General features: G+C 48.9%; 1 protein-coding gene across 2 annotated transcripts; it reads left to right on the forward strand.

The window, feature by feature from the left end:
* The first annotated feature begins 4871 nt into the window (after positions 1 to 4871).
* Positions 4872 to 18690, forward strand: bend5 (BEN domain containing 5). Of its 2 annotated transcripts, XM_047014528.1 has the most exons (7): positions 4872 to 5142; positions 6354 to 6475; positions 7676 to 7694; positions 7749 to 8177; positions 10465 to 10613; positions 12400 to 12613; positions 12941 to 18690. In XM_047014528.1, exons 1-7 carry the CDS (start codon positions 4959 to 4961, stop codon positions 13135 to 13137), a joined length of 1314 nt encoding a protein of 437 aa, XP_046870484.1. In that variant the 5' UTR covers positions 4872 to 4958; the 3' UTR covers positions 13138 to 18690. The 2 variants fall into 2 exon arrangements, with proteins under 2 accessions (XP_046870484.1, XP_046870483.1); XM_047014527.1 differs by having other exon boundaries at positions 7676 to 8177.
* Positions 18691 to 23289: the final 4599 nt, after the last annotated feature.

The following is a 23289-nucleotide window of genomic DNA, read 5'->3' on the forward strand; positions in this document are numbered from 1 at the left end:
TTACCTGTTGGAATGTGTTGACATGGTAACCGTGGCTGATGGATGCCGATTGGTCACTTTATTAACCTGCCATCGGGCTCAGCCCCCCGAACAGACACATGAAGCTGTCCTAACCTGAGGGGAGGGGGAGGGGGAGAGATGGGGAGGGGAGGGGAGAGATGGGGAGAGGAGAGGAGAGATGGGGAGGGGAGAGGAGAGATGGGGAGGGGAGGGGAGTGGAGAGAGGGGAGGGAAGGGCAGAGGAGGGGAGAGGAGAGGAAGGGGAGGGGAGGGGAGGGGAGGGGAGGGGAGGGGAGTGGAGGGGAGGGGAGGGGAGGGGAGGGAGGAGGAGGGGAGGAGGAGAGGAGAGGAGAGGAGGAGAGGAGAGGAGAGGAGAGGAGAGGAGAGGAGAGGAGAGAGGAGAGGAGAGGAGAGGAGAGGAGAGGAGAGGAGGGGAGAGGAGGGGAGGGGAGGGGAGGGGATGTGTTGGTCAGCCTGTGACCAACACATCACACTGTCTCAGTGATTTACACTAGCTGCCGTGTATTCAGAACTGCCCCTCCAACACACACACACACACATGCTACACTGATACACTGCACACGCACACCCAGTCTGTGTGCTCCTCTGGTTGGCCTGTGCAGAGGCAGGCTGGGGAGGAAGAGGCGGGGCCATGCAGGGGTCAACAGGAAGCAACGCAGAAACCTCCAGGGGGAAATCAAAGCAGATGTTTCCACGGCAGACAAATGAAATATTCATCTTCTCCGTGCATCCTCAAACCCTAGCTACTCAGCCGTGTGGCAGTCCGGCTGCCACACACACAAGTATGCTTTCCTTGTATCTTAGTACAAACATGGATACACTCTTTCTCTCTGTCACATCTCACAACATGAAACACCGTCCCCAATGTGATGTGTGTTCCTCCTAGGAGGGTGATCCAGGGAGGTTTCAGATCACAAACATAAAAACAAGGCTGTTTTGCCGAGCGACAGCAGTAGTGGCATAAGCAGATCTGCTTCATTGAACAGCAGGGACTCATCATTGAAACCAAGTCATAACTGCAACCAAACAACAACAAACAATATAAGATGACATCCGGGGTTCTATGTGTCTCCATGGCAACATCAATCTATGGACTGGTATTCCAACAAACTGATGCTTAGTAGACTGACCTTCTGTGTCCTTGGTGAATGTGCGTGTGAGTGTGTGTGTGTGTGTGTGTGCATGCTAACAGCCTCTGGGCAACCCTTCCCCTGCTCCCTCCTGTCCTGTGTTAAGTCCCTGGCCACAGCTTTATCTGCTACTATCTGTCAGACTCTGTGCACCTGCCAGCCAGGCTGTCCTGGGGTCTGGTCCCTTAAGCTTCCAGACCAGGGCTGTGCTGGGGTCCTGTCCCAGAACCAGCAGCTACTGGCTGCCTCTGTCACGTGCTGGGGTCCTGTCCCAGAACCAGCAGCTACTGGCTGCCTCTGTCCGAGTGTGTGTGTGTGTGTGTGTGTGTGTTTCTGTCAGCGATGATGGAGGGGGTAGAGTAATCATTAAGGCGTATTCCCGGGCAGCCAGGAGTTGAGCTGGTTTACAGGCGCATAGTGGACACGAAAATGTGACATACATTGGATGAAGGAATGCCACCTGTCTCAGGACACCTGGAGGGAAGGTTCTGGAAGGCCTTGGGGTCGCCGGTTGTTTGTCACACTTCTGTCCGAAGACAGCTGAGGTCCCTAATGTCTTGCCACACCCCTTCACTTTGTCTCGACATTTCCTCAGGTCAGCTTCATAACTGGCCTTGTGTTTCTAACAGTCTTCATATGAACCAGTAAAAAAAAAAGAAGAAAAATCCATTCAGCAACTCCACAATAATCGGCGACCCTCACACCAGTCAATAATCCCCTTACTGAGAAAGAGAGAGGCCTGAAGAACTAATCCAACCAGCTCTCTGAAACAGGATCAGTATCTCTGTGGCGGGAGCTCTTCTTCAAGCAGAAGATGACCGTCTCTCTGGCGTGAGACACTCCAAAGGAGGCACTGTACGCATGGCCAGCGACAACACCCCTCCAAATGAGTACTGAGGGAGCCAGACAATAAAGTTGGATCCACTGCTCTGTCACACGCAGTGACAGTCTCAGTAAGAGTGTCTTTGGGGCGAAGCCACGTTAGTAATTGATGTCCCTCTGCCTGTTCAGTTTGTCTCTGCTCATTCCACGGGCTATCGCTTCTTTAATTGGCAAGCGGGCTACTTCTGGCTAATTAGTCATTCATGAGGAGATAATTAACATCATGACCACCCTCACTCTCAACCCCATCAACACCCCCCCCCAACCAACACACACACACACCCTTGGCTTCTAACAGAAAACACACTTCGGACATTTGACAGCACTGGAAACCTTTTGCGACCAGTACATTCCCACGGTGACACATCATCCATCTTGGATTGTCACCGGTGAAGCTTCTTTGTACCCGGTGTCAATCCGGAGGTATGTTCCGGATATTTCTATTGTTTTTTCTGCCCCTGCAAGCATCTCCAGCTGGCAGATCCAGGCTCGGGCCTTCTGCTGGACAGGCTGCTGGCCTCAGACCCAGCCAGCCTCCATCACACACACACACACGCACACCTGTGACAGCATCTGTCCATCGCAGGCACAGGTGCACTGTTTTGATTGGCTGCCTAAAACACCAACCGTAATGCTTCCCTAGTACCACAAACGTTTTTAAAACCGAATCTTCAGTCCTCGTCAACTATCCCATCACACAGACACACACAGAGATAGACACACACACACAGAGACACACGAACACACACACAGAGAGACACACACACAAACACACACACACACACACACAGACACACACAGAGAGACACATGAACACATACACACACACAGACACACACAGAGACACACAGAAAATACCCTCCTGCTTTGAGGCAGCCCCTCCAGCCCGTTCTGATTCCAGGCACAGCGAGACCACGTATGTCTGCACCGTCTGATTCCATCAGAGGCATCATCTCTGCTATTATGCCGTGTCTGCTGTTAACGCCAGCTAATGGATGACCAATAAAGATAGATGAGGGAGGCAGTGTGGAGCTAATTGGCAGGACATGATGTCTGGCCACTGCCAGCCGTGACCGAGTACACACACACACGCAGACACACACACAGCTACCCTTGGAGAAATATGGGATTAGTTTATTCTTCTTTTAAAATGAGTTGGAAAAACTAAAATATTTGTTGACGTGATTTATATAATATTGCGTTTGGATGTGACCGTCGTATTGTTTGAGACATCAGAGTAACTAGTCCTGAGTGTTGCTAATGATGATTCCTATTCGGCACCAGGTTATGGTTTTGCGTTGGTCGGCCAGGTGTAAGTCTTCTAGTTGTGAGTTAGCAGTCCGTGTTAAGGCTGGGCGTTAAGGCTTGGTGTTGTCCCAGACACTTGGGACAGGGAACAGAGGTGTCTCCAGGTGGCAGATGGATGTGAGCCGGACAGTACTGCCATCGAACACCAGATTAGGTTAGCTGTAATCCTTCATCCTACTTGGGAAGCTGCTGAAATCTCCACTGTTCTTTCTCAATTATTTTATTAAATCCCTCTGGAGGTGTAGCCTTCTCTGTCTGGCCCTGGGACTTACTTAGTACAAGTGACATTCAATAACTTGGGGTGTTTACCCCAGTGTATTGGTTTGAATGGGGTGTGGTTATACATACTTGTTTGATCCTTAGCCTAATGAGAATTTCAAAAGAAAGAAAAATTACACAGCAGAAGATTAGATGGGAAAATTATACATATATTACAGCAGTTATCATACATCTCTCTCTATACTTGGCAAATACTACACCTCTATTGGTTTCAAATGGTTTGAAAGGAAGCCAGCCTATGCCTCAATGCCTCATGTCTGATCGGAGTCCAGAGATGAATATGAAAATGACACAAGAGAATAGAGGCAGGCGAGTTCTACATCAGTTACTATTCAATTAGAAGCGGGAGAAGCAGAACGAGGTTGTTAGTGTTTTTATCGACTGAGCTGTTCTCCATTAGGATAACAAGAGAGGAGAAATCCATCCCGTTGTGTCACTAGCCGACTAGCTAGCGACAACAAATACTTCCTTACTGTCAAAGCGGGGATCAGCTGTCCACCGTGAGACACAAGGATGAGGAAGCGGCTCGAGGAGAGAAGCGGCTCGAGCCCCCTCGTGAGCCCCTTCAGACAGATAGAGTCAGGGCAGGGTAATCAACTATCCGTTTCTGTCACTCTCCCTCTCTCTCTCCTCTCTTCCTCCCTATTTCTCTATCCCTGCCCCTTGGTTCATTCAGCAGCAGAGAGGGAGAGGGGGAGACAGGTGAAATGAAATGGGAGGTAATATTTATGACATTAACAGGTGGTTAGAAAAGGTTTCTTGAACGGTGGTTTTACGGAGGAATCTGGAAGAGGGGGAGGGGTAGAATATATTAGAAGTTTCCGATATTCCCTCAGAAAACTTTATTTGATTAATATCTCCAATCATACACCATGACGTTGAAATTCAAAATGTTTATATTATATCAGAATATTATCAGTCTGATAAATACATGATACATGGGGAAAGCATTTAATATTAATTCTGCGCAAAAGCGAATCTTTTTTGTTGTAGTAAAGTTTTAGTTGTTTGGCCTTATTGCTTGCTGGATTAGTTACTTTATGTATTTGTAATTATATAGCGTTATTTTGCAACTTGTATCTGTTTATATCAATAATACAACAATTTTGATATATGTCTATTTTATGTAAATCGCTGAAAGTCCATTTATTCACATTGCTGGTTATTATTAATCTATTGCTAAGGTCTTGTGAGGCGCGTTGAAGGGTTGTGCATCAGGCTAGAGTAGCCGAGCCCAGAAACCCTCCCCATTTCACCCTTTTGTGTTTATATATATTTTTTTATACTTATGAGGTAAAACTGTCAACCATATCCAAAGAGCAGGACCAAAGAGAAATAATGTATGCTTTCGTTAGGTTCTTGGAAGACGATATGTGCTACGCCTTGCCCGTTTCAAATGTGAAAGATTTCAGACCTCTGCACAAAACAGATTTTGATAATCAGAAGGTGTATTTGGTTCACAGAACTGAAGAGAATGGCTGTGCAGGCCAGCCGTGCAAAGCACAGATCCTTGCCCTTGCAGGTAAGTTGACTTCCTTGCTTGTCTGCAAACGCCACGACGTGTTCTCTTATTTCGTAAATTAATTTATGGTAGACATAATAAACACTGAGTAATGTATTCTCGCCTGCTGTCAAAACACACTGTAGCTCCAATCTGACAGCAGCACAGCGAACTCGTAATGCTAGCTAGCAAGGCTAACACAGTGTTAACGATAGCTGACTTTGGTAGCTAGCTAGCTAGCTAGGTGCTATCAGCCATTTAATCACACCTCTGTGAGATGTGTCTGTAATACACAATAGCCTTCCAAAAAGTAGTTGTCATTTACGGTGAAAGCTGAGGTAGATAGTGAGGTTAGCTAACCAACATTGCTACCATAGCTAGTTAGCAAAATACGTTAGCCTAGACGCGCATCTTGATCGTAGTGGCTGTTTACCAACAACAATAGTAACGTGAGAGACAGCAACTACAACCTTTGGCCAGATGAATAACACGTAATGAAGCGTAGCATGTTGTCTACGTGCGGCGCTTCTGTTGTTGCTTAGTTGATCTTTGCTGTCTTGCAGTTAAAGATGTATAGCCAGGTAGCCATGAGACAGCTTCATATGTAATAGCTTGCTAGCTGTGTTATAGACTATATAGCCTATAGGACAATGATACGTTAGCAAACATCTAAAAGGCATTAAGATAAACAATTTAGTTATAGCTTGTTAATGTACATGTTTTGCACACATATACTGCTACCCAAGATAGCGAACTGATAACAATGTCAGTGTCGTACCTGTCCAGAATGAATGTTGGCTTCTAGGTAGCTAGCTAATTCATTATTTGTTTATCAGACTAGTGCCTCCGGCTAGCCAGGCTTAACGTTACCATGTAATACCAGGGTATTTAGCTAGATTACTAATCCTGGTATTTGAACAGTCTGGCTGTAAAAGATCTTAAATGATCTCAGATCCTTGCTAACGTCAGTTCTATGTACAATAGCTAGCTAGCCAGTTTGCTAGACTTGTTGATGTGTAACAAGTACCATCAGTATAGTTGCTAGCAAAGATCAACTATATTTACATGTCATCAGCCTGCAGTTGTTTTGGATCTATTTAGGATGGTTACGCTCTCACGCTGGTTGGAGTTGATTCGAAGGCTATGAAGAATTACTTTCCTGATTACGGAGGAATCTGTAATTTCCTGGCTGCAGTGAATGTGTGTCTGACGATGCTTATTTCGCCTTTCAGTAACCGTAGAGGAATTTGAAAACAGTATAATGCAAAAGAAAATGAAAATTCCCAAGATGTCAACGAGGAACTCTGTAGAAAACCACTTTGGAGAGGAGCGACAGCCTCTGAGGCATAAAAAGGTGGGTTCAACTCCGCGACACCCTGCAGGTTCACCGTATGCATAGAGCGACACACTGCAGGTTCACCGTATGCATAGAGCGACACCCTGCAGGTTCACCGTATGCATAGAGCGGCACACTGCAGGTACACCGTATGCATAGAGTGACACACTGCAGGTTCACCGTATGCATAGAGCGACAGACTACAGGTTCACCGTATGCATAGAGCGACACACTGCAGGTTCACCGTATGCATAGAGCGACACACTGCAGGTTCACCGTATGCATAGAGCGACACCCTGCAGGTTCACCGTATGCATAGAGCGACACACTGCAGGTACACCGTATGCATAGAGTGACACACTGCAGGTACACCGTATGCATAGAGTGACACACTGCAGGTTCACCGTATGCATAGAGCGACAGACTACAGGTTCACCGTATGCATAGAGCGACACACTGCAGGTTCACCGTATGCATAGAGCGACAGACTACAGGTTCACCGTATTCATAGAGCGACACACTGCAGGTTCACCGTATGCATAGAGCGACAGACTACAGGTTCACCGTATACATGGAGCGACACACTGCAGGTTCACCGTGGATGGATACTCTGAAGCATTTACGTGTGTGTGAGAGTGAGACACGTGTGTCTTTCGATTCTTGTTCCTGCAGTTGTAGTTGCAAGAGGAAACAAACCTTCGAAGGTCCGTGTATGTTTATGACTTAATGAAACGTTACCATGCAGTTGGCCGGGATCCTAAAATCCCCCTTCTATTTTTACCGTATGCTGGATTAACACAAATTCAGCACTCTGGACAGCTGCCCTTTCACTGAGCAAATCCTCTGAGCGGCTCATCAGAGAACTCAGTAACTCCACTCCTTCCAGTCTCCACAGTCTGAGCCAGTCATCACAGCCCCTGCTGTCCCAATCTCTCACGGCTCCACCACCCCCGCTCACTGGGGTTTTGACATCCACTCTGGCATTTGCAATCGAAACTAAATCTGTGATCCTAGACGCTGCACGGGATAGGCTGAGGCAGATTTTCCTTACCTGAGGTTATTTAGCTAGACACCTCAGGCCACCACACTCCTCCTAAAAGTTATTTCTTTAGTACACCGACCAACATTTTTAAGATACGTTAGTTATATTGTTTCTTTCAGCTTTGTTTCTGCTGCAGTTCCAGCTTACTTTCCGTTCCCTTCTGTCCCTGCCTCCAGGCCCAGTCTCAGGACCAGGGTCGGCCCACCTCCACCTCCTCCAGGAGCCTGGCAGCAGTGGCTAAGGACCAGGGTCGGCCCACCTCCACCTCCTCCAGGAGCCTGGCAGCAGTGGTGGCTCGTCTGGAGAGGAACGCAGCCAGCTCCTGCTTGGAGGGAGACGAAGACCTGGAGGAGGACAGGCTGGCGGAGGAGGAGGAGGAAGAGGGAGAGGAGGAGGACGAGGAGGAGATGGAGGAGAGGACCTGTGGGGCCGGGGAACTGGGCGGCGGGGGGGAGGTGGCCGTGGTGCCCCGGGTCCTGTACGAGGAGCTGGTCCACAGCTACAGGCAGCAGGAGGAGGAGATGAGGAGGCTCCAGCAGGAGCTGGAGAGGACGCGCCGGCAGCTGGTTCAGCAGGCCAAGAAGCTGAAGGAGTACGGGAGTCTGCTGACGGAAGTCAAGGAGCTGAGAGACTTCAACAGGAGGTTACAGGACGTGCTCCTCATGAGGCTGGGCAGCGGTGAGGAACACACACATTTACTCACACACACAGTAACACTAACACACACACTCGCACTTACACACACACACAAACACACACAGACCATTAGGAAGGCTCTTTAAACTGACATGTAAGACAGACTTGACATGAAATGCTCAAATTCAATCCACCTGAGTACACCCCAGAACAGACACAGAAATGCACTTAGACACACTGTCCATTCAAGCAGGTAGACGGGTAGACTGACACACACACACACACACACACACAAACTTAGCCTCAGCCTACATTCCTCTGTTTGTTAAACCCATAAATGGGCACACGCAGCCCATAATATTTGATCTCAAGGTTCGTTATTGTATCTGGCCCTATCAAATAACTCCAAAACCTTACATGAAAAACGAAAGCTTGGGGTACCATGCCACTGTGTCTGGTTTAGTGTAGCCAGCCTTGCCCGAGGCTAGTATTAACTTGGGATTTCCCTCTAGTGCTGTAGCTAGCACTAGCCTCACTATCTAATGGACAGGCTAAAGATAAGAGGAGCCATGGTGCTGTGGAGTTAGCTGTGGAGTCAGCTGTGGAGTTAGCTGTGGAGTTAGCTGTGGAGTTAGCTGTGGAGTTAGCTGTGGGGTTAGCTGTGGAGTTAGCTGTGGAGTTAGCTGTGGAGTTAGCTGTGGGGTTAGCTGTGGAGTTAGCTGTGGGGTTAGCTGTGGGGTTAGCTGTGGAGTTAGCTGTGGAGTTAGCTGTGGAGTTAGCTGTGGGGTTAGCTGTGGGGTTAGCTGTGGAGTTAGCTGTGGAGTTAGCTGTGGAGTTAGCTGTGGGGTTAGCTGTGGAGTTAGCTGTGGAGTTAGCTGTGGAGTTAGCTGTGGGGTTAGCTGTGGAGTTAGCTGTGGAGTTAGCTGTGGAGTTAGCAGTGGAGTTAGCTGTGGGGTTATCTGTGGAGTTAGCTGTGGAGTTAGCTGTGTAGTTAGCTGTGGAGTTAGCTGTGGAGTTAGCTGTGGAGTTAGCTGTGGAGTTAGCTGTGAGGTTAGCTCTGGGGTTAGCTGTGGATTTAGCTGTGGAGTTAGCTGTGGAGTTAGCTGTGGAGTTAGCTGTGGAGTTAGCTGTGGGGTTAGCTGTGAAGTTAGCTGTGGGGTTAGCTGTGGGGTTAGCTGTGGAGTTAGCTGTGGAGTTAGCTGTGGAGTTAGCTGTGGGGTTAGCTGTGGGGTTAGCTGTGGAGTTAGCTGTGGGGTTAGCTGTGGAGTTAGCTGTGGGGTTAGCTGTGGGTTGTGCTGACCGATATTAAAACTCATCAGTGACATGGGAGCTTAGTGTGGCCCGCTACCAAGACAGCTTACTGAGGCTAAAATAACCTACGGCAGGAGGCCGTGGTCTGGGAGGGCTGGGGTCTGGGAGGGCTGGGGTCTGGGAGGCCGTGGTCTGGGAGGGCTGGGGTCTGGTAGGGCCGTGGTCTGGGAGGCCGAGGGCTGGGGTCTGGTAGGGCCGTGGTCTGGGAGGCCGAGGGCTGGGGTCTGGTAGGGCCGTGGTCTGGGAGGCCGAGGGCTGGGAGGGCTGGGGTCTGGGAGGGCTGGGGTCTGGGAGGCCGTGGTCTGGGAGGGCTGGGGGCTGAAGACTGGGTGGTTGGATGCTGAGATTGTTAGGCTTGATGCTGAAGCTGGGAGGTTGGATACTGAGGCTGAAGTGTTAGGATGTTGGGAAATTGGATGCTAGGAGGTTGTTAGATTGGATGCTGAAGCCGGGAGGTTGGATGTTGAGGCTATAGGTTGGATGTAGAGGCTGGCGGTTGGATGCTGAGGCTAAAAGGCTGGGATGCCTGGATGCTGCACCAGACCAGGACTGTCAGACTGGACACTCCCCAGACACATGCTCCCACTGGTGGGCTCTGAGCTCCAGGCTGGCAGCCCTCCATCCCCTGCTGGCTCCTCTGGGTTAGCGGGGCTGTTCCTCTGGGTTAGCGGGGCTGTTCCTCTGGGTTAGCGGGGCTGTTCCTCTGGGTTAGCGGGGCTGTTCCTCTGGGTTAGCGGGGCCTTCCACGGGGAGAACAGTGGCTGTGTTCTAAGGCATGTCCTAGGACCTTCCAATACTCTAAAGGACTTAGCTACCATGTAGCTAGGTAATAACTCGTCTCTTGTTTGATTCCTAAAGTGTCTGGATTCTTGATGTTTTCGTAGCTCTGTTCTCGTAGTGGATCTGACAGTCTTCCCCCATGTCTTGATAATATCCTGTTGATGTTCTGATCAGCCAAACATGGTTACACCTCTGGAGGCGGCGATACTGATGGTTTGATGCGTGTGTGTGTGTCCAGAGCCCATGCATGACAATGGAACCCAGACCATCAAGGCGGAGGTGGTGGAGCCCCTGGCGGAGGCCCAGGAGGTGTGCAGAGAGGAGGCCAACACCAGCTCCACTCACTCCCCCTCCCCCAGGACTGTGTACACCTTCAACGACGGCAAGGTGAGCGCTGCCCCGCCCTGTCCCTACGCTCACTGACACACACACACGCACACACACACACACACATACACACACTGACACACACTCACACATACACACATACACACATATACACACATACACACACACACACACACACTGACACACACTCACACATACACACATACACACACACACAGGGCCACCACATATGCCATGTTTTCACCCTCACCCCAACTTTCCTATCACACGTCCGAAACACACAGTATTAGCCTGTTTTTAGCTGTGTACTGTGAAAGGAAACACGTTTGTGGTGTCAGCCAATCCTGCTTGCTCCAATGTGTTAGCCTGGCATGCTAGCACTGCCAGACCATCTGGGTGTTAGCCTGTCTGCATTAGCTTGTTAGCAATATCGTGCTACAACTTCCCTACTCAACGACAAGTAGGCTCTGTTCCCCTCAAGCGTGAAGAACAAAAGTAAATTACTGTAAGACTCTCATGTTGGCCCCGCTATTAATTATCTACACCAGAGGAATTTCAGTGAGTGACAGGTAGCCCTAGAAAAATGTAGAGGGAGAAGGGGGGGGGGGGGGGGGTGGAAGGATGGAGGGGAAAAAAACATCTTGTCTAAGTTAAGAGAATGAAAAGCTGGTCTGCTGGCCAGGTGCCTAAAGCACATTACCTGTCAAGGGAAAAGCCTTTGGATGGCAGCCTAAATACCTTGCAGTGATAAGAGAGAGAGGCAGAGAGAGAGGCAGAGAGAGAGAGAGAGAGAGATAAGGAGCTGTGGGGGGTGGTTGAGGGACAAAGAGAGAGGGGGAGCGGTGCCACGTGTCACTTTCTGCCCCGGTTCACAGAGGACACCCAGTCCCAGCAATCGGCTTGTGATGGATGCGGGGCAGGATGGATGCAGGGCGGGATGGATGCAGGGCGGGATGGATGCAGGGCGGGATGGATGCAGGGCGGGATGGATGCAGGGCAGGATGGACGCAGGGCGGGATGGATGCAGGGCGGGATGGATGCAGGGCGGGATGGATGCAGGGCGGGATGGATGCAGGGCGGGATGGATGCAGGGCGGGATGGATGCGGGGCAGGATGGATGCAGGGCGGGATGGATGCAGGGCGGGATGGATGCAGGGCGGGATGGACGCAGGGCGGGATGGATGCAGGGCAGGATGGATGCAGGGCGGGATGGATGCAGGGCGGAATGGATGCAGGGCGGGATGGATGCAGGGCAGGATGGATGCAGGGCAGGATGGATGCAGGGCGGAATGGATGCAGGGCGGGATGGATGCAGGGCGGGATGGATGCAGGGCAGGACACACAGCCAACAGATTGAGAGAACAGCAGTGTTCTGTACATGTCTAAGCCCATTGGACTGGGGAGGTAATCTGAACCCACTGCCCTCTCAAAAGGTACATCCCACACTGGAGATTAACCATGTGGTCTTCAGTGGGGTTCACAGGAGCGCCATACTGCAGGGCTGACCAGCTGTTCCCATGATTCCTCTCTCCCCGTGGTGTAAAGACTGTTTGTGGTCATGTGTGATTGGCACCTGGGAGGGAGGATTGCATGTAATGCGGGCCTCAAGTCTGTGTGTGAGGACCAGAAGTCGACCAATAGTGTATTTTAAAAAGCCAGGATAATAAGGATGGTTTGGAGAAGGGAAAGCCAATGAACAAAGAATCGAGTGGTATCTTAAACTATATTAAATACATTTAAATAATATTAAAAAGTACTCACCCCAGTGTGACCCCCCTCCCCCCCCTCCCCCCTCCCCCCCCTCCCCCCTCCCCCCCCCCTGCAGGTGCACCTGGGCGGAGGGACCTGGGTGGAGGAAGACAAGTGGCACCAGCTCCAGAGAACCCAGGGAGACTCCAAGTTCACCAAGAACCTGGCGGTGATGATCTGGGGCACGGAGACCCTGAAGAATCGCAGCGTCACCGGGGTAGCCACCAAGAAGAAGAAGGATGCCCTGCCCAAACCGCCGCTGTCTCCCAGCAAGCTCAAAATAGTCCGAGGTACCGCCCAGCCGCACGCTTTCCAAACCATTTTGGATGGGTCTTAGACATGTTTTCAGCCTGACCCTAGACTGAAAACACTGGTTTAGGAGTAACAGACCCATAAGAAGAGCGTTTTATGAACTCCAGACTAGTCTGAAGCTGTTCAACACATATTACTGACAAACATTCATCCTTAGATCTTTTGTTGGAACTGAACAAAAGCAACTGTCAGAGCTGTGGACTGCGGCGTCATTAACACTTTGAGGACAAGAAAGGCGTGTTACAAATAACGTATCTTCTCATTGTAGAGTGTACTGTTTTTAAGCTCCACCTCTCTCTCCTCAGAGTGTCTCTACGACCGTGTCTCTCAGGAGACGGCCGACAGCGCAGAGATCACCCAGCGCTTGTCCAAGGTGAACAAGTACATCTGCGAAAAGATCATGGACATCAACAAATCCATCAAGAACGAGGAAAGGCGCGAGTCCAAACTACTGATCCGTCAGACGGTGAAGATGGAGAACTACAGCTACGACACCATGTAGTCCTGACCCCTGACCCCTCCCCCATCCCTGTGACTCCGCCTCATCCACAGCGCCCGAGGAATGGGGGAGGAGGAGGAGAGAGAGCGGCGGTGGTGTGACCTGCTGCGCCATTGCAAGAGCAGCCCAACCAATGTCAATGGGCCTTCCCCTTCCTCTACATGCTATTGGCCCTTCTGGCTGACAAGACAGCTTTACCTACCAATCCGTGCGGTCAGGGGTGGAGTGTATTAGTGTGGTCGTATAGTATTTTTGTAAGCTGATTGGGAGGGGTGTGTGTGGGGGGGGGGGGGGGGGTGTGGAGGTTAGTGATGTGAGTGCTGATGGAGAGAGATCTTCTTCAGTGGTAGGGTTGAGAGGCTCTGGCCCTTGTTCTGTGTCAGAACATGATATTATGTTCTCAAGACCTCAAGGCTCGTTAGAACCGAGAACTGACTTTCTTCTGATCACACATCTTCTGCTGTTAGGAAGATGGTGGTGGTGTTGATGGTGCTAGTGTGTTTGTGTGTGATGATGGAGGAATGAGGTGAAGGGTTTGACTGTCTTTGTGGTACTTCACATGAGCTCAAAGAGGCACTTTGTTAAAACAAGCTTTATGAAATCCATGTCTTAATTCGTACGCGCATGGTCAGGTTAGTGCAATTCATCTGGAGATAAATTGGTGTGATCCAGTGAGTAGGACCTGTCGGTTGGTTGAAGATGGTTGGTGCCAGAGAGAAAGAGAGGTCATGGTTGGAATCCTGTGAAACAGGACAGCTCTTGATCTTTCAACCTCTGGGATCTCCTAACCCTAGTGTCGAGGTCAGGTTTGTGCTCTGCCTTCAGATCTGATGCAGCGATGTTCTAGAATCAAGCTGTGCTGCAGACGACCTCACCGGGCTGGTATACGCGTCTTCACGGCCAGAAAGGCCTTAAGGATGATTGGGCAATCAGAAAGGACCTACAGGGTTCTCTTCCTGTCTGTTAAGCTATGAAGCTTGTCAGGAGTCACCAGCACTTTGGAGATGTTTGCTGTTTGTTCAGCCGAGGAAGCATGGTACTGTTTGTTTCCTAGCCCACGTCTTGTGAGGTAAAGCTGTCTTTCTTCTCACAGTTGACTGTAGTCGACTGGATCAGCCATCCCATAATAGTCCTCCCCTTCTCTATGTGTTACACCACGGGGTGGGGGGTAAGACATGAGGTTGCTGTAGCGACCACGACTTAACGACATGCCATTGGAACTTCTGAAAATGTTCTTGTTCTGTGTTTGTTTTGTTTGTTTGTTTGTTGTTGTTTTGGTTCCTCCCGGTGTGTCTGCAGACCTGCAGCCTGGAACTAAAAGCCACAGATGAAATGTGGCCTGAGCCGCAGCTGTGGCGTCACTGTGAATCTGCTGCAGCCTGTCTGTCTGTCACTCTCTTTGACTGGCAGGGGCCCGCCTTCACCCCCACCCAACCATAATACGTGTGTGTGTGTGTGGCTGTGTGTGTGTGTGGTATGTGTGTGTGTCTTTCTTCATGATTTCTTTATATTTCTGACAGTCAACCTTTCCTCAAGCTACTGGTTTTCAGAGACATTTTAGTTACAGATGATGTTTTTGTCTTCTCACAAACGTTGTGTGTTTCCGTATCTGGGTTACTGTTCCACGTGACATCATTCAGCCTCCTGCTCAGCTCCACAGCTGATTGGACAAGAGACTCCGTAATTCCTTTATTACCTGGACAATTTAATTTTTTTTATACATGTGTGTGTTTGTTTTCATAAGAACTTCTTGGCTTTAAGCTTTGTATGGTATAACCTATAGTAGATTGTTGTTATCAACACTCTAATGAGTGTTAAAAAAGAATACTGTTCTTCGCGTAGGTGGACTGGTTAGCAACAGCCTCGGCCAATCAGCAGGGGCTAGCACCAAGAAAAAGAAAACACATCGGAAATTAATACAAGCTAGCTAACTCGCAAAAAAAAAAATCACATTTGATATCTATAGAAACTAGCTGTCCACGACCACAGTAGATTTTATTAGAGCGGAGCTAGCTACGAGATGATGTAGCGGTAGCGGTAGCGGCTAGCTCGTCACAACAGACAGTCAGTAGAGCCCCCCGAACACATCCTAGCTCATACCATGATGATTGGAACGATGATGATGTATCTGTGGAATCTTAAAGGTATCTTTGCTGTGTTATCAGTGAAAGTGTTGTCTGGCCCTAGTGAATCATTCGCCTAGAATGCTAGAATGACGCCGGCTTGATACAAATCATTAATATTGAATGCACTTTAAAAGTGTGGACAAGTAGCCAAGTCCTGAGGAGAAATGGGTTTGTCCGCTTGTACAAGTTATTTTGTATTATTATTGGCTGTCTAGAATCAAAGAGCCCCAAACAATCAGTGTATGATTAAGCACCTTAACAAGACTTTGATATGATGTGGGAAAAAAAGCTGTTTGGTAAAGTTAGTGAGGCTAGCGAGAGTGGTGTGTGTGTGTGTGTGTGAGAGAGAGAGAGAGAGAGAGAGAGAGAGAGAGAGAGAGAGAGAGAGAGAGAGAGAGAGAGAGAGAGAGAGACTCTGACTACTGGCTGGCTAGGCCTGTCTTAGACCATGTCCTAGCCTAGTCGACATTAGTTAGGATTGTTCTAAGCTAGAGCATAGGTATAATGTCACTGATTTGAGGACCTTGTGGAAAGTGGCAAGTATGCTTAGACTGGGTAGCGTGCTGTAACTGAATGCGTCCAGGTAATAGCTCTCGAGATGTTTGTGCTCACAGTCATGATGATGATGAGCCCAAGGGTTCAGTGGACACTGGAACCCAACAGGAATGCAAAGATGATCAGATGACTTTAAACTTGCACAAAGATTCCCCTTGCTAAGGTTTTAGATCCAAGCTATGTACAGTTTTACACCACATACACAGGTGGACAACAAATACAAATCATGTGCTTTTCATCGTTTTTTGAGTAAGTGAGTAATCGGCCTAGATGTAATCTTTTATGTGTTTTTTATTATTTTTACGTCAGGTTTACAGACAGATGATGATGAGGATGGTTAAAACGAAGATGATACTTGCCGATCAACCTTTTAGGTGACATGGGGGGACAAAAAAAAACTTCTGCTGTGTAAACCAATCACAATGAGTTAAACCTGCCGTGTGAACCAATCACGATGAGTTCCTGTGACACAAGTTCCTGTTGTTGCTATTGATGATGTTGTTTCCTGTTTGTTTGTTTTCTGATGCCAAAAAAAGGAGGTTAATCTAGAACTTAAGACTGTGACATTCTTAGACACAGAATAAGGCTAGTCTCAAAGAAATGGAGATGTAATCGTTCTGTAACCTCGGACTACTAGGCATCGTCTGCTTGGTGGACTATCATCCACCTGTTAAGTTGTCCATCTCTTCAAGAGATTCCGAGGACCAGTTCAGGTTTAAAACACGCCAGTACCACACAACCCAACTGCCCAGTGCTAATACAAGCACTCCCGACCACAGGCAGTGACATCACTTCCTCATTCTGCTGTGCACCGGAAGTGACACGGCAGGCCCATCCAGGAAGTCTGTCTGTTTGAACCTCAGACAGAGCCAGCCCGCTCCACAAAAGACGGGAATCACAAGACAAAATGATTATTTTCTCTCTCTGAACTGTGACTTTTCCGCAATACAACCCATAGCAAGTTCTTCATTTAGCTTCACTGCCCTACCTCATCCCTACTCTGGTGTCCGTGTGTGTGTGTGTATCGTACGGTTGTCTGTTTTCAAAAGCTATCGGAAAGCGAACCCTTTTCCACCTGTACAGTATGTAAATGCCTCAGTATAAGGTCAACATTATGATTTGAAAATCACCTTTTTAAACTGCTTACTGAAGATGCTGCTGTAGAGGGGTGCAGAGGTGCTCTCCTCACGTGTATACTGGGCATGCTGCGCAAGCTGTGGGGTGGTGGGTGTGGCCTGCTGTGGGGGGTGTGGTCTGTTGTGGGGGGTGGGTGTGGCCTGTGAACGTATGTGTGCGTGTGTCGCTTTCTGAGATTTCTACTGGTTGTCGGTGCTACCAGCAAAACAGGTTGACTAATCTGTCTGACCTCAAAAGGTGCTACGTTTTTCTATGTTTTTAACCTCATTCAGCGATACCTTCAGGTGGATAGCCCGTCACCCAGGCCCCCCCCTCCATCCCATCCCACCCCTCTCTCCCCCAGCCCCCCCACCCTCTCCAAATCATCAACAAATCACTTTTCTGACATTGTAAGCCAAATGTTTGCTAATGATTATGGCTGAAACTGCAAACTAGCTGCCGTCCAGTCCAAGCCAGATCCACATTCTCATGTAACACAAAGTACCTCAACTCACTGCTGGTCTCAGAATATGTACTGAAAACACGTGGACGGACATCTTTACATTATTATATGACTAGATGACTCTCGGAGGACTGTACAAACCATGTGGTTCAGTAATATACAGTAAATACGTTTACCCGGAAATTTCTTTCAGCTGTGGTAGACCTGGGATTATCGGATTCCTTTTATAAAAGTTTTGGTTTAGGCCTCCTGAACCAAACCCCTCACACGTCCACAGCACCTTTTACTGGATAATAAGAGATTAGAACACGGTGTCGCTAATTTGTGTATCAGTGATAACCCTGATAATGGGTAAGGTTGGAGAATGTACCAAAGTGGACTCACTTTCTGTATTGTTTGTATCAGGAGAAAAGAGTCTTCGGGTGGTTGATAACCGTTGCCATGGCTTCATATTGAGTGAAATCTCATCGTCTGACTTGTGATCAGATGATGCCTCTGCTCTTTCCCCATTCATTTCATTTCTATGTTCCCCTTCCATCCTCTTTGCTGCTGAGTAATATCATAATATACATAGATATATATAAATGAATATATACTTATCAATATTTTTTAAGAAGATGTCAACTGAGAGTGTGCTCACAAATTACTGTGAACCAGAGTCAAGGATGCAGTCAATACAGTGTATGTATAAATGCTGTTCACTTCAGACCTGGGTCATCAATACTCCCTTAGTTTCCACCCATGTCACTGTTCAGGGTGAGACAAATCAAATACACCTCAAGTATTTTACACAATCTGAGGGAGCAGATTAGACCCTGGACTGATTCGACATACTGTACAGCTGTTTTCCAGTGCTCTGCTGTGACCGTGTGTGTGTGTGTAGTTGTTCCTCTACTCTCAGGCTTTCTCTGCTCATGAGATATCCTGTTTCCACACTTAGAGGATCCTGGATCAGGATGGTGTGTTCCCTCTCCTCGGTGTGCTAATACCCAGACACGGCACAACAGAATCTGGGACCAGGACGCAGGGATGTGGAGGGAGAGAGAGACAAAAGACCCACCTCAAATGTGAATGTGTCCGTAGAGACCCAACCCCCCTCTCTCTCTCTCCCCCGAGAGGAATTTAGGAAAGCCACCCCTCGCAGAACGGCCCTCACCTTTGCTACGCGAGCGATCCTAACGCTTATAGCATCCTGTTCTTGTGTGTGGTTTCACTGCAGTTCGTCATTCAGTAAATCCAGGTTAACCTGTTCAATGTACAGATCAACAAAAATAAATCCAGACTTTTATTCTACCAGAAACCGTGTATTGATTATCTGTCGCTCTGTCTATCTAATACACTGCGTTCACCTTGATCATGTACAACCAGTAAAAGGTCATGTTCTGTGTGTGTGTTCTTCCCAATACCATCAGTTTAAATCCTGAAGTTTCTCCCGAGGGCTGACCATTTGACAGTCTGCATCCCACCCTGCTGATGAGCAGGAGACACCCCAGAGAGGTGATCTGACACGGGGCTGGTGCACGGGGCTAGTGCACGGGGCTAGTGCACGGGGCTAGTGCACGAGACTGGTGTTATCTCACAGGGGCCTGGTGTTATCTCCATCCAGCTCACCGAGCCTGGGACTGGAAGATCAGATGTCCTGACTGTTTCTACAATCCTCTTAGTGGCTTTCTTTTTTTCTCCTTTTTCATCCTCGTCTGATACAAACCTCCCCGTGCGCCTGCAATTCTCACATCATCTGCGAGATCAATTCTCGTTCTCTACATGTCTTCCTACCGCTTCTGACACTAGGTTTGAAGCCTGAGGCTGATAAACTGGTGTGTGCATCAGTATAAATATATATCTCTCTGTGTGTGGTGTGTGTGTGTGTGGTGTGTGTGTGACGTGCAGTCCTTCTGTGTGTTAGCAGGCTTTAGGGATTACCAGTCAGCATGATCTCAGTGTCAGCCGTAAACAGACAGATCTGGGATTCAGAGGAGACAGTTTTCACACCAGCTGACGACACACTGCCTCTGAGTCGGGCTGCCTCTGGGATGTGCTGCCTCTGAGGCAGGATGGCAGGGCCCAAAGCTGCCTCCAAGGAACACAGGGACACCACAGACAGGTCATCGCCTCGTATCTTAGAGGATGCTGTGAGTCTCGGGGCGTAGTATGACATGAACAATTAAGTTACATTTAGTCATTTAGCAGACGCTCTCATCCAGAGCGACTTACAGTAAGTACAGGGACATTCCCCTAGAGGGAAGTAGGGTGAAGTGCCTTGCCCAGGGACGCAGTAATTTGGCACGGCCCAGTATCGAACCGGCAACCTTCTGATTGGTAGCCTGACTCCCTAACCGCTCAGCCATCTGCCACCAGCCAAGTTCATGCTCGGCAGGGTGGGACTTGCCGGTCAAACAGCCGCAGCATCATGCAAAACATTCTAATAATACACGGCCGTGGGCCGTTCTACATTTCAAAGTCCCAGGCTGTTTTTCAGTCCCAGTCCAGCCCTGATGCTTGGTGTCCTCATCACTCCTCTGGGATGTATGGCTGGTGTGTTCAGCGACAGGATGATGATTAAGGGAACTGAGGATGATGGATAGAAGGTGGGCTAGAGTACTTGTAGATGGGGCTAGACTAGGATTGGTTGGCTGGGCTATGGCTGGGATAGACTAGGTGAGTTAGACCGGTGACTCGATGTTCTCAAGACGAGGTGTCTGAAACTGGGCATTCACACACTTGCACACAGATGATTGGATGTGTGTGTGTGTGAGCATATGTGCACAGACTCGCTTCATTCCCCCAAATTAGCCTTATTTAAAGAGGAAATGGCTTTAGACTCTCCTTTCACTCACTCCTTACCCTCTTGGTCTCTTGTTCCTTCCAAGCAGAAGGCTCTACAAATGGCTTCTATTAATGCAGAATGCTTCCCTCAATTAAAAAAGATTCACAGTGATCATGAATTTTTCATTCTCAGAGCGTTACAGCTAATTATCTCTGAAATGAAGCACGTTGCATCGAAGCGCCGCAAAAGGGCCCGACATCGACGGCCAAAGTCACTGTCATGGGGCCACTCTGCAATGACAATGACATGGCAATCAGCAGAGCTGCTTAGTATTCCTGTATGGCTGTCTGGTCCTCCTCTCCTCTACCAACCTCTAACACTGCTCTCTCTCTCTGTCTCTCTTTCGCTCTCTCTCTGTCTCTCTCTCTCTTGTCTGTCTCTCTTTCGCTCTCTCTCTGTCTCTCTTTCGCTCTCTCTGTCACTCTCTCTCTGTCTCTCTTTCGCTCTCTGTCTCTCTCTCTCTGTCTCTCTTTCGCTCTCTCTCTGTCTCTCTCTCTCTGTCTCTCTTTCGCTCTCTCTCTGTCTCTCTGTCTCTCTTTCGCTCTCTCTCTCTCTCTCGCTTCCCTCATGTTCTCCCTGTGGATATAGTGTTTATAATGGAAATCAACTAATTGTGGTAATAGCTTTTTAATGATTCTACAATGCAGTAAATACAGCTTGTTACAAGCTAAGCAATTTTGTCACATTTCAAGGACAATCAATTAGTATTAGATCAAATCTGCTGAGCTGTCTCCGTGCCGTGCGTCAGACTCAGCTGTCGTGCAGCTTTCCGCGAGCTACGTGTTGGTCCTGGGAGGATGCGAGCGGTCCCTCCGGACCAGAGACGGACCAGCTGTCAGCCTTAGAGGTCACCTCGCGCCCGCCTCCGGGATGGATTGATGAGGCGTCCGCGTGAAGTTCATACTGACGGATATCGGGAATTATAAACGTGGCTCGTGATGTGATAAATGAAAAAATATATACAAATAACGGGAAACGGCGTCCATCAACCGATCTGACACGCTGAGCCCCCCCCCCCTGGGTTTTGATCCCCGGGCCAGTCGTCACATGTGGTCATCCTGTTGGCAAGAAGGTCAGAGGCGAGTAGCTGAGGTGGTTTGGAACCGTGGTGGCCTCAGTTGGGGCTAAGACAGTCCCTGAGATGCCGCTAGGCAGGACCACTTCAATATTCATCGTCTTTGGTTGCTAAATGAAACTGGACTCAGCCAGTAATTACACAGTTAATAATACATTAAGCTAATCAGCATTGGAGACTGCAGATAGGACGTTCCAGCTCTGTCTGTCTGTTGTGAAGCCTCTGAAAGTGATTAAATGTCAGAGACTTTAAGGCATCATGTGAAAAGTGAAAATCAATGCTCATCTTAGATAACTTTTAATGTCTTAGTTGGGGGGAGGAGGGGGCGGTGTTGTCCTGTAGTTTTTGTTGTTGATGTTTTAATCTCAGTTTATTTACTGTGGATAAAACCCAGGAATGTAGATCAGAGTTGTTTCAAGTCCGCTTAGCTTCCCCGAGTCATACACGTCGTTATCTCTCCTAAAGAGGAGATTTACCTTTGAATCAAACACGGCAGGCTTTGTTGCTCATTACTGTTTTCTCATCTAAACAAACACATACGATGGGAGGGAGGGGGAGGGAGGGGGAGGAGAGAGAGTGCTGCGGGGGAAAGAGAAAAAACGGTTTATTTTCGCTTTTTAAGTTTCGTCCGCGGTCATTAGGCGGTCTGTTTATTTAAATGGTAATCCAACCGGGCTGTTTAACAGCTGTGGCCGTTCCAGCGGAGCAAAGAGACCGACTTCAAATACTCAGCGTCCATCAGCGGCTACTGAGTGGTTTATCTCTTCCTTTTCCTCTCTCTCTCTCTCTCTCTCTCTCTCTCTCTCTCTCTCTCTCTCTCTCTCTCTCTCTCTCACACACACTCTCCAAAGTAACGGCTACAAAGCCAAGGGAGTTTTGCCGCCAGAAGATGACAAATCTCCACTGCGACTATGAATGATTAATTAGTCGTGATGAATTTTGCAACTCTTAACCAACACCAGTGGCACCACTGTCTCTCTCTCTCTCTTTCACACGAACAAACCACAAATACCTCAAAGGTATTTATTGAACTTAAATGTTCTACACACATGTTCTCTGATCGGTGTGTGTGTGTGTGTTTCAGTGACAGGGTATTACAGGTACAGGGTGTGAGTTTGTGCTCGGGTAACATCCATGATGGACTTCCATGGTCGTCATGGATACGCCAAATGGCCCTACAGATGTGTTTGTTCACAGAGAGTCTCTGATGACAATCCAGCATAGGACTGTGTGTGTGTGTGTGTGCGTGTGTTGTGTGTTGTGTGTGTGTGTGTTGTTGTGTGAGGGCAGACAACGCCACATGGCCAAAGAGCAAAGTGACAACTGTCAGCTCTCCTCAGTGTCACCCTGCACCCTGGAGACTGAGAGAGAGAGAAGGTGACATTAAACCCCACCGTACACACACACACTCACTCCCCACTTATATCCTGTATACACACACTGTCTCCCTCTCTCTTTATACACACACACATACACATTCCCCAGTAGTTATCTCTCATGCTCACCAGTCTCCATCTCTCTCTCTCACACACACTCTCACCACCTGGGGCGGGCAGGCAATGTGTCAGGCTGGGTGTTAACAAGAGACCTGTCACATGACCCAGGGCCATGCTAACCCAGAGCTGCTAGCCTGTCCTGAGAGGTCAAATAACACTGACCTCCACCTGCTCCTTCACCCAACACCACCCTGCTCCCTCACCCAACACCACCCTGCTCCCTCACCCAACACCCCCCTGCTCCCTCACCCAACACCACCCTGCTCCCTCACCCAACACCCCCCTGCTCCCTCACCCAACACCCCCCTGCTCCCTCACCCAACACCACCCTGGCTCCTACCCAACACTACACGACCCTGGAGAGTAGAGACATGGGGAGGGGGAAGGAGAGGAGAGATTGGAGGACTGCAGCGTTGTAACAGCATTCAGAGAGGGGCTGATGGGATTGGACACGTCCTCTCTGTCTTGGCCTAAGGAGGCCTGGCACTGCCAGGCTC

Source organism: Hypomesus transpacificus, unplaced genomic scaffold (assembly GCF_021917145.1).
Source record: "Hypomesus transpacificus isolate Combined female unplaced genomic scaffold, fHypTra1 scaffold_256, whole genome shotgun sequence".
In the NCBI taxonomy this organism is placed as follows: domain Eukaryota; kingdom Metazoa; phylum Chordata; class Actinopteri; order Osmeriformes; family Osmeridae; genus Hypomesus; species Hypomesus transpacificus.